At 34.8% G+C, this 12344-nt stretch overlaps 1 protein-coding gene across 1 annotated transcript in view; it reads left to right on the plus strand.

Moving 5' to 3' along the window:
* The window catches only part of AK9 (adenylate kinase 9), a 73056-nt gene that overhangs the window by 57709 nt on the left and 3003 nt on the right, over window positions 1-12344 (plus strand). The window contains exons 26-35 of the mRNA XM_065681093.1: window positions 1044-1262; window positions 4048-4261; window positions 5192-5393; window positions 6572-6718; window positions 8311-8531; window positions 9676-9872; window positions 10291-10460; window positions 11167-11265; window positions 11347-11449; window positions 11990-12104. Coding sequence (XP_065537165.1) covers window positions 1044-1262; window positions 4048-4261; window positions 5192-5393; window positions 6572-6718; window positions 8311-8531; window positions 9676-9872; window positions 10291-10460; window positions 11167-11265; window positions 11347-11449; window positions 11990-12104 — 1687 coding nt within the window. The remainder of the gene's footprint in view (window positions 1-1043; window positions 1263-4047; window positions 4262-5191; window positions 5394-6571; window positions 6719-8310; window positions 8532-9675; window positions 9873-10290; window positions 10461-11166; window positions 11266-11346; window positions 11450-11989; window positions 12105-12344) is intronic.

A 12344-nucleotide genomic window follows, 5' to 3' on the forward strand; every position in this document is an offset into this window, starting at 1 on the left:
ATCATAGTTCCTGGAGCACTTTTCCTCTATGTTACTTGGGAGCATATGATTTTTTGCACTTGTAAACTGATGAAAAATTTGATCAGAAAAGGAACAGGCAATTAAGACAGCCAGCAAATTTTGTTTCTTTCAAAATGTACATACATCTCAGCAACAAAAGAGGCGAATAGTGTTTTAGGATTCATTATTACATTGAGTTCTGCTTATGACAGTAAGTGGAAATATCCAAGACTGTGGATATTACACATATAGATATGTGTAAGTTGAGGAATTACACAGAAATAATATCATACACTAAAATTACTGGGAGCTGGGACTAGATACTACTAGTATCACCTAGTTACAGTTTACTCAAGGTTTTTCTCATTATTTTTTAATTCCAAGAACATATATGCCTTTATAGAAAACTTAAGATAACTTTTAAGTATAGTTAGTAAGCATTTCTGGTTCGTTACTCAAGACTTCTTTACTGTTCTCTGGTTCTTTAATTTTTGATCCTCTTTGACATTGCGGAATCTTGGTATTTTATGGAAAACTAAATGATGACATTAAAACATGTTAGCACTTGTAACAGTATTAGGCTCCTAGAAAAAAACTCTGTGGAAAATGGATTTGGTTTATATTTTAGTTGAATAAACTGGGGAATAAGTCACCAGAGAGCAGCAAAAAATAAGTAAGCCATTATAAATCGTTGGGAGTAGGGAAAGAACTATATATGATTTTTTTTATTTGAATGAAATATATTTTTCAGGCTTTAGCTTTATCATAGGAGATTCCTTAAGGTTAACAGCTAAACTGCCTCCTTTTTTGTTGTTTGTTTTTTTTTTTTACTAATAGTGTGATACTTCATATAGGCTGGCTAATTTAAACTTCAGTGTGCAGGAAAACCAATTCCTATCTCAAATCAAATTTTGCTTATTTACAGTGACCAAGAACATGCTCAAGAAACCCCTGATAGTTCACAGAAAATGCTGCTGTCAGCCATTATTAAAAATCTGATTGTGTTTATAATTCTAATATTTAATTTCTTTTTCATTAACCAGGAGGAACTTGAAAAATGGTTAATACCACTAATTGAGATCAATGGAGGACAGAAGCCTCGCATCGTACACTACCAAATATACACCAAGCTGAATTCTCTAATGGAAAATCGTGGAAGCATTTTTGAGAAATGCTACCCAATAAGTTTTTCACTTGCACAAAAGATGCTAGTATTCTCATATAAATTTCCAAGTTCTTTTGGTCAGTGGGATCCAGTCAAGGTAATGTTCTTATATAGCTGAAGAATACTCTCAAGAAATAGCACCTTTAAAAATAAATTTCACATTAAAAAAATATTGTTATATAATAGTAATTAATAGCAGAAATATGCCATAAAAACTACATTACTGAATCAAAATTACACCACTTAGGATACACAAAATACAGCAAGTACTGTAACTAATAAAAGTTGTTAGTCTTTTCAGTGTTGCAGCTAACTTAAGGCTGAGAGGCACTTAGCAAAATCTGTTAGATTAGCACTGGTGAAACAATTAAAGGCGGCACCGAATCAGAAAGAAATACCTAACTCTTAATGATACACAAAACACTAGAAAACAGAGAAGGTCTTAAAGCCTTCCAGAAGCAGTGAAAACAAACTGAAAAGATTTGGGATTTGAATTTGTAAGAGGTCACAGAGGTAGTGGCAAAAAAGGTCACACCTTAGTAGTGGCAAAAAAGTAAGCCAATAAATGTTAAATATATATAATCCATCAGAAATAATTATTCATTGTTAAAATTTACAAATTTGAAGAGCAACAAATCTAATTCCACAGTATTTTACTCAGATCTGAAAATTCAAGGTCAGAAAGTACTCATATCTGTCCCCAAAAGTGGGCTGATACAGTTTTATAGGTAACAAGTGAAATGTTAGCAAGTATATTTTTGGTTTTAATGCTAGAAATAAAAACAGGTTGGATTGTGAATAAATGAGAAATAAAAAGGAGAATTGATTTAAAAAACCCTACTGAATGAGATACAGAAATCAGGAAGTTCCTGAAAGAAACATACTTTGGCCTTCATTTTACTACACTACTTAATCAAGTAACTTTAATTCCATTTTTTATAGACTTCATGTTGGGTCTTCACCTGTTCCAGATCCCATTTATTTTTCTTTAACCTTGGCAATCAGAACTGTATACAGATCAACTCTTATTACAGCTTTATAGAATCAAAATTCTTACAATATTTTATGATAAGAATTGCCTTTTCCATGGCTGCATCAAACTGGCATCTAATAATCTAGGGACATACTGATAGAGGTAGATATCTGTCATTTCCAATTACTAAACCCTAGCTTGTATGTTTAATTCTTACTTTCCCTGCATGCTAGACTTTGCACTTCATTCTCTTAAGATTTCGCTACATTTTTGTCATCCCATTTCTCCATTCATTCATGCTGTATAGTGTTTTTTTACCAACCAGAAAGTACAATTCAGTTAGAAGAAAGACATCACTGAAATCTAGTAGATAAAATCAGTGATGTGCTAACAGTGGAAATGTATATGCTGACAATAATGAAAGGAAAATAGGATCATTTTGAGAGTATTTTAAGATATAATAGAAATTATGAAATTGATTACAGACAGGACTTTTTTTTGCATAGACAGAGTACATGCCAATTTCTGTTAGACTAAATTTAGAGTGGAGGAAAGGAATTATGCAACTGATTAGATAAGCAGACAATAAAAATTATGACCTGAGGGAGGAACGGGGCAGATACACAGTAGAACAGACTCCTGACATCTTATAAATTGAAGGGCAAACACCCTGAAATGAATTGATGCAGAATAGGAACCTAAGAATCAGAGAAGAGTCTGGCAAGGTAATGCCACACAGTAAAACAGTCACATCTCCAACTGTTAACAACCAAATCAACTTATCTATGTATTTACTGACTCCTTCAAAGTATACTAGTAGATTTGTGAGGTATGATTTCCCTTTACAAGAAGCTTGAGTTGGCTCTTCCCCATTATTTCCTATATATGCCTGTAACTACTGCGGGTTTTTTTCCTCTTAATGTGTTTCAATTTGCGCAATACAAGGCCAGATTTACTGGACTGTTTGCCAGGATCTATCCTGGAGGCTTTTTCAAAAAAACAATCACTTTCTCTGCTTTCCTTTTTTGTGGAAGGAAGGCTAACGTAAGCAATAGGTTACTCAGTCCGTAACAATTTCGCTTTTGAGTCCCTTCAGAACTGTAAGGTGAATGACATCTGGTCTGGGGAATTTTTTCCACAGGTGTCAACAGTTTGTTCTAAAACATCTTTTATTGACACTTTAAGGCAGTTCCTCCAAGAAGGGCTGCAACAGGGACACAACTAAGATTTTTCATAGTGAACCGTGGTGCAAGGAATGCATTGCGTTCTGCAATGACCATTTCTGCCATTAGTGCTCCTCTCACAGCTCAATGGTCCATCAACAGTACAGACTTTCTAATAGGCTGACTGATGTGTTTGGAAAGATTTCATCAGCAGTGTATGTATTTTACTGAAAGTTTTTTTTGGCTGGCCTTGTCGTGGTTTTACACTTCACCATAATGTTAAGTATTCTAAGTATATTCTTTTCTGGTTCTGTCATTTGTACATGACTTCTGCTGAATACAATATTCTCAGTGTATCTTACACTGTCAAGCTGATAAGTAATTCATAATTCATAGAGAAATAAAATTATTTTATTCTTTGAAAATTAAAAAGGTATTATATCTCTCTGACTGCACTCTCTTGATGGACAGAAAGTGCTATGGTACCACCTACTGGAAACAGTGAATATTCTTGGTGTCTCCAATGTTCACTTTATCTTTTGGTATAAGAATTGCATATGTACGGAAGTTCCTCAGACTCAGACAAAATATTAGGCCTATATGTATGAATTTCAGAATGCTTTAATGGTTTGTTTCATACATTTGATACTCCTCTACCTGCTTATAAAGCCACTTCTGTAGGACAGAAGGAGAGTAGGCCTTATATCAAACCTAATCAACTGCTTCCCATTTTGTATATTCTGCAGCTAAGTGAAGGAGATGTAATGAAGCCACCACAAAGCTATGGAAACAAAGTCTTTCCTGTAATCCATCGACAATATATTTATTTCTTTTCAAGTAAAGAAAATAGAGAAACATTTATGAAAAATCCCATCAAATATATTTGTCAGCCAAAACCTAAACCAACTGTGCCAGTTAAGATTGCAATTGTGGGACCTCCAAAATCTGGAAAGACTACAGGTAGGACAAGTATTATCTATAGAACAAAGCCTTATCTAATAACTATGTATCTGTCATTAGTGCTATTAAAAAAATCATAAACCATTAATATTGTTGGTCTTCCTGCTTTTCTTGCTGGGCATAGATTCTTTCAGTTCCATTCTCTAGTGTCTTGACAATCGGATACTTATGCATTGTCCATCTGAATTTTATCCCAGCTTCTTAAGAAGTTAGTGACCTGGACTAGCACATAAGAAATGTGGACTTACACTATCTGTACATCCTGTATTATTTCTGTTATTTTCTAATTGTTTTTTCTTTCTTTCTCTCAATATGATCTAATGTAAAATGAAGAAATATTCCTATTCTATATATTCTGGTCCTATAATATAGGAACAGAACCCAAACCCAAATCTCACTTTCCCTAGTCTGTTTCCAAACTTGCAGATTTTCTTTCTCCCCTCTCCTTCTTTCTCCATGACTCTTTCAATCCACAGGTCCCTGCCTTTAACTGGGGAAGCTTACATCATAGCTTAATGATTAGAAGAAGATATTAGAAAACAAGAGATGGGTTCAAATTATCCCATATTAAGGAGGAAATTTTAACCATATTTCCTGGAAAACTGATCTTACTGCTAGGCTGTTTTGTAAAAGGGGCGTATTTTCTAAAATATTTTGTAATACTGACTACTGCTGCTGAAGTTGTTGAATTGCAGTTCAATTGCAACTGAAGTGCTGAATTGAATGCTGTTAGTGCATTGGACATGCTCTGCACATATCCATGCAAAGGTTTGGGCCCTTGAGAGTGCCCACTTACCAAGATTCTGCGTTGGCAATAACCCACAGAATGAGCTGAGCAGTTAACTTCTAAGACTAAGGATGTATTTTAGGAAACTAAGTTGTGAAGTTGCTTACATAAAAGTTGCATGCTTAAATCAAAATGTTTTCCAGTTGCCAAGAAATTTGCAAGTGTATATGGGTTACTGCGTCTGAGTATAGGAGATGCCATGCGGTTCGTGTTAAACAATCAGCCTGAGAGTCAGCTGGCACTTACGTTAAACCAGCACCTTCAGAAAGGACTGACCGTACCTGATGCACTGGCCATCCAGGCTCTAGATGTGGCTCTGATGAACCACGTGTGTAATACCACCGGGTAAGAGTCTTGTTTGGGTTTTGGGTTTTCTTTTTCAAGACATTCATATCTCTTCACAGGCAGTGATTCCCATGTTATCACTAAAACAATTTCACTGAGACACATCAGTGGTTTATGCATTAACAAAATAATCCATACAAAATAATCTTCTTCGCATTACTCTGGGAAACCAGACTGAAGCCTAATTTTCTGCAGTTTTCAAGTAAGTATATTCCAGTAAATCCAAATAATACGCTTGATGGAAGTTACCTTTCTTAGGCAATAAGCCACTGTTATTCTTTGAGAACTACCATTTTATCGCTCTTAAACCACCTCTAGTACCAACTCAGGCATCTGATTCTCTCTGGTCACACAGACTGGTTCAGTACTCATTGTTTTTTCTGGTTTTGTTACAAATGAAGTTATTAAGGAGGAACTGAAACCAGCAAGTTGTTCCACCTCATTCCTATGTGATCCTGATTTCCTCGGCTCTTTCTCCACCGCTAAAACGTCTTCCATACTGGGCAGACTTAAAAAGCTTCAGGATCATTATCTTATGACATTCAACTCCTCTATCCGAAAAGGAGAATTGTTTATAGGGAAAGGCAATTCTGGAATAATCTCTGAAAAGTATTTGAGCTTGAGAGCAGAATTCTTTCAACACTTCTTTCATGTTAAACACCGGAATATTGTTTCAATGTATTTTGTCCAGTATTGCCTAATAAGTGAAAAGCATTTCTTCTTCAATATGATTAAAAAGACTCTTCAAGTACTGTATATCATTTTACTTCTACTTGAAAAACTATTCCTTGCAATCCATATGGAGATTTTCACACTTAAAATTATGTTTCTGAAAGACTGATGTGTCAGAATTTTAAAGTCTGTCATTTTTATAAGTCAGAGCCATCCACTTACATTCCTATACCTTTTGCTCTTTGTGTATTTTCTTTACTATTTCTTATTCTAGCTACTTGATTTTTTTTCCTTGGTTTTTTTTTTTCTTTTTTTTTTTTTTTTTTTTTTTGATTGTAAATCCTAAGGAGTGAAGACTTGTCTGTCAAGTCAGGCAAACAGTAACTTCATGGCATGGCTATAGACTTTTGTCTCGATCGAGAATGTACTAAGAATATACAGTCTTAATGGTTAATTAGATACTGACTTCTTAAGAAATCTGTCTTTCTGTTTTTGTTTGTATGCAGAGTTGTAATTGATGGATACCCTGTAACAACAAACCAAGTAAACCTGTTGGAATCAGCTAGGATAATTCCAATGAAGATCTTTGAATTAGAAATGGATACAAAGGAAGTGTTCAGAAGAGCACTGTTGGATAAGGAAAGCATGAACAGGTAGTGATGCTCCATGATATCAATATTTTTACCCACACAGTATTGTAATTTCTCTGTTTATGTGCCTCAAGTGCTATACCCAGAGAGGCTATATCTAAGCTGGTGCATAACCCAGTTGTCTCCAAACTCCACGTATGGGAAGATGTGGGCACCAGTCTGTCTGCATTTTAACACACTGATTTCCATAGACCAGAAATAAAGACATAAGGAATTTGTGGCATGCTCTATCTAGATCTGCCGATAGTATAACTGAGGTCACAGACGTGCAATGCTGTGCACCCACTGCTTAGTTAAACCAGTTTTAATGAAACCATACATCAGAAATGTTACTAGTTCACTCCGCTGCTGAAGTTTATTATTCATCAATTCAATTATTACCATCATAAGGGAAATTGATACTTCATCTAATAAGCTCTCTTTTCAGTCTTAAGTTCTTTTTAAAAGATGAAAATAATATATATTTCAATAATGTATACAATTAATGAGTTACTCATCCAAAACTTTCCGTTCAACTCAGTCCCTTCTTTGTTTTTCTAACGAGATAAAAACATTCTGGTTAAAAGAGCTGTTGGTTGTTTTTGAAGAAGAGTAGTAAGTAGTTTATAAATGGACAGAGAACTAATAAGAACAGAACATTCACCTTAAAATTAAATTGTGTGAGAACCTGGTTCTCATTAGAGGAAGTGTTTCTAAGAAGTTCCAGATACCTTAGAGCATTATTGCATGTCTCCTTCATTTTGCCTCTTTCTTTTTATCAGATAATTAGTATAATGCTTAAGTGTTTACTGAAAGCCTAAAGACTGTTTCCATTGCAAAAAATTAAATTAATGCTGTCTTTTTAAAAGTATTTACTTCAAACTTTTCATTTTAAATCCCAAACTAATTACATTTCATTGGCTTAAATACAAATCAAATGTGCACTATCAGATATTCCTCAAAGGTACAAATTACAGAGAAATTAATCCTATTAAAACAGAAGGTTTTTTTTGGTGTGGGTTTTTTTTTTCTTGGCATTATCTAAATTAAGAATCAGAATGGTAAATGCTCCATTGTTCTAGCAAAAATTTCTCTCCTGGTCTTGCATAATATTTTTAGCGGTCAGATGGATTATTTTAATTTTAGTATATGTAAATATGACAGACAATTTTCAAAATATATCCAAGGACTGTGGCTAATTCTTGTCTTCAAACAATGGCACAATTCAAAACCAAGCCTGTTTTTCATTAACAATTGACTTCCATTTAAAAAATCACACAGCATTTTGTCTAGGATACCATTTAATGGTGTATTAGTAATGTGTGTCAGTTAGTATGTGCTGATACAGTCCAAATCCTTTATGAAATTATTGATTCGTATCTGTGACTTAAATGGCAAAAGTTTTGTTCTTTGTTTCTGAACACAGCTGTCTGATCAGAAGTGTAAATCGTAACATACTCAATGAGAAATTTGTATTTCTCAAATACCTTCTACAGTGTCAAATAAGCAGAATTTTGTAAATAGGACTTAAAGTGAACTCTAGAATTTGCAAATGAAATTCAATTAAATTATCTAATCTTCATACTTAGATCAGTGTTATTTTTCATTGTCTTCAGGCCTCCCTACCCTGAACATGACAGCTCACAGATTCTAGCTATTAAAAAATCCTGCTATGAACAGCACATTAATGCAATCAGGACTTACTATACGAAGGAGCATCAGAACTGGTGTGTGATTGATGCTTTTCGGAGCAAGTGGTGGGTCTGGAACAAAGTACTGCAGGAAGTTCAAGTGGTTGTTAAAAAAATCCAGATATACCTGGAAAGAAGAAGAGAAGGTAAAAGAAAAAACAATGTTTCTCAGAAGAGTATTTGTTTCTTTAAGAAGCTGCAATGTAACGAGTGCATTTCAACTTCAACTTGCTTTGGATGAAGCTAATTCTTGAGCACATACATAGCCTCAAATTCTCCAATATCATCTGTAAAGTTCTTGAAGAGATCTCTTTTTGAAAAGAGTAAAGACAAAACCAACTACAGGACAGTCTGAGGTCACTGTCCAAAAAATGTGATAACAGAATACAGCTGAAAGATGTCACAGGTCTCATGGTCCATTGCAGGTTCCTCAACATTCAGTGATAAATCACAAAGGATACCTCAAAGTATACAAGGGGGACTATAACTTGCAGCTTCACTTAAGTGTCAGTGGAAGAAGATGGAAGGAAGGAGAAAATGTTAATTTTAAGTTTGGAATTAAGGTTAAATATTCCATCCAAGTTAAATTCTGTGTCGTGGAAACCCACTTTGGTTTAAATGACACACTTTCCACTTGAATTTTGTGTGTCAGCATTGGTCAGGCTTAAACATACCTGTGCATCTGAAGGGCAAACAAACTTCCTTATCTTATATTTACCTTCTAGTTTTAACTTCTACAGCTCTGTGGCTGCAACCTTCTTAAAAGTCATAAGCAAAAAAAACCAAACCACTTTTTCACATCAAGCTTGAGAAGCATAATTTTAAAATAGTTTGGTTTTTGTATGACATTGTATTCAAGATTTTGAATATATAACATCCAGATAGACTGTAGCACTTGCAGAACATGGATGAGTAAAGGGGAGGCTTTTAGCATACCTTGTACACTTCTTCACCAATATAAAGGAATAAAATAATAGCTGAAATGTTCCTTAACAACAGAAACAAGTAAAACAATCAATAATAAATAAAACTGTGCCAGGTAAAACAGTGTAAGTTAAGCATACAGAGCATCCCACATCATTAATAACTGCTAGAAAAATGTTATTAATTGGTAAAATGGGTCACAACTTCATTTTAATATCAATCTATAAAAATTGCTGGTTTAATTCTCATTAGTTCATATCATTTTCACATGATGAATTGCAGTATCTCCCAAACTGTAACATTTCTGAGTAAAAATGACTGATGTTTCTACGTCTTTCATTAATAAAACATTGTTTTTATTACCAGGCAAAGCAGCCAGCATTGCTGACTTATGTATCACTCCCGAAGAGCTGCAGCATCGGCTGGGGGAGTTTGGACAGTACTGCCCCGTAAGCCTTGCAGAAAAGGGCGAACTGGTCGACTGCTCTGTAACATCATCACTGCAGTTTGCTGCAGAATTTCGAGGACACTATTACAGAATGGCTTCACAGGAAGAACTGGATGTAAGTGTCAAAAAGCAGGTCAGGAGGGGATTAAGGGAAAAGAGAACATTCTTTCCTAGATTCTTTGATTGCAGCAGAGAGCACATTCAAACCAAAGCTCCTCTTAAAATTATCATAGACCAAACATTCATTTTAAAACAATCATTCCCTCCCTTCTCCATCTGTTTGGGGAGACTGGGGGTAGAGAGTGGCTAATGATAGCAATGGATAGTGGGTGGATAGTAATGAGTTCAATGGAGAGTGGGTTGGGAAAGAAATTACTTACCTGAAAGCAGTAGCAGCAGTGCCAGCACACTAAAAGAGGTGGTGTACAAGAAACAATTATCTAAATTGTGTAAGCCAGTTCTCTAGAGTTTTGTCTTAACAGTCTTAACAGTGCTTCTTTCACTATAAAACTATTTCATTCCTTTTTCTACAGAAATTCTTGAGCAGACCAGAGGTTTATGTGTCACCACTGGCACCTCACCCTCTCCCACCCTCAGATATGCTACCAAAGAAACTGACTGCAGCAGAAGTGAAGGCATCATTCCCTGTAAGTGCTCAAATGCACGGATGCTGTCCAGTCACTTACCTGGATGGAAAACAGAGGTACATCACTGTAGTTTTCATAATCTGAATTACAGGCTACGTGTCCTACGTTAACACATTAATGAGGAAACACTTTCAATAATAGTGTTCAGGGTTTGGACAGGAAAAGCAATTACTATTCTCTATATTGTGCCTGTGGCTTTGGAAATCAATGTAGAATCACCTTTTAAAACTCATATGGCTACACGTTCTACAAGGATCTGTGTTGCCTTACTGTTTTGTGATGAAGACTGCTTGGGTATAGTTTGTTTTCTCTATCATAAGCCTTCAAAGGTTCAGACAAACCTGAGAAAAACTCTGTAGATGCAAAACTACCTATTACGATTTTCATGAGAGATTAAAAAAGTTCCACCACTGATTTCCTCAGTGTGCAGGAATTTCTCATCAAGGTAGAAGCGTACGTCGATTCTATGCAGTCCCTTCTTAATCTCCTGAGCAACTATGATTGGCATTTTTACTAGAAGAGCTCTAAAGAAACACAATAAAAGCCACATAATAAATAGATTCTGAGGTAGAGACTCTCGGATTTTGAGCCTTGTAAGTGCCAGTCATGTGGTGGAAACTTGGATGACCTAGTAGCTACTTTTTTGCAGTTCCTATATTTGCTAAAGTACCGAAGGCTCCCAGTAGCTCTTGAATTTACATCGCACAAATGATGTTTTACATTTCTTGTGAATTAATACTCTTTCTTGCTCTGTCCCCTCAGATACGAAGCTTTGGTGCCTGGCAACATGGAGTACTCAGCAAAATATAAGGAGAAAATATATGTTTTTGAAAGTGAAGAAAAACTTCTTAAGTTTATGAGGTGAATATACGAACTGCATTTCAATCTTTAATCATGTCACTGTTTAGACATATGAAAAGTGCTTATTTTTTATCTCTTTAGGTTACCAGAGAAGTACTGGAATCTGAAGCTTCCACGTAAACGTCCTCCAGTAAAGGAGCCACTACTACTCACTGCACTTCCTTTGCCTGGATACCTTGAACAGGCCAGTTTTTGCATTTCTATTTTAAAAGAGAATTTTGCAATGTATCGTATATCCCACCCAGTTTATTTAATTTTTAATGCAATATAAGTCTTACGTTTATTATGGGATGATTAAATTGAAAAATGTGTATTTACAATTGAGAGGATTTTTTTTAAAGCTTTATAATAATATATATTTGTAGCTTTAATGGAAAAAATGTGAGTAAGACCATCAGAGGGGAACAACAAACTGCAGTATCATACAATGGATTTTCAGACTCTGTTGTTTTCCATATATTGTAAAATTACATTTTGCTTTGATTTTTAAAACCAGGATAGACACAAGTCTATCTGGAATCATTTAAGAACAGTGGGTTACATTTTGAGCCATGAGCATGAAACACAAAATTATTTATATTCACTTCCCTCCCTATTTTATACTATTTCTTATCTTCTACAATTCATAACTTAGATATCATCCTGTACTATTAGATTTGAATGACAACAGGATCAGGCTTTAAGATTTCTCTAATGGTCTTCTATAACTGTTTTCTTTCTTTAGGGAGTAGCGACTTCTCTAATAAAAGCTCTTAACGAAGTAGGCTGCTTAAAGCTGAAGTTTCCATTCCTAAGTGTAAAAAAAACTGCTCTGCTGTTTGTTGCCTGCCATTTAAAAGGTAGCGTATAAATAGAGTATAAATAATATGCTATTAAAAATAATGAATTATATAAATGCAGTAAATCATCTGATACAACACAGATAATCAATTTGTGTAGTTTTCTTATGTGCAACTTGAGAAAATACTATTCTATACTGATTTAAGTACAAACTGCCAAGTTTCTTGGAGATGTGAACTTAAAGAAAGGAAGGAAAGTAAGGTTAATAGGATAAGTAGATAGGTAAGTGATCTCTCACA

The sequence above is a fragment of the Lathamus discolor genome, chromosome 5, assembly GCF_037157495.1.
Source record: "Lathamus discolor isolate bLatDis1 chromosome 5, bLatDis1.hap1, whole genome shotgun sequence".
Taxonomy (NCBI): Eukaryota; Metazoa; Chordata; class Aves; order Psittaciformes; family Psittacidae; genus Lathamus; species Lathamus discolor.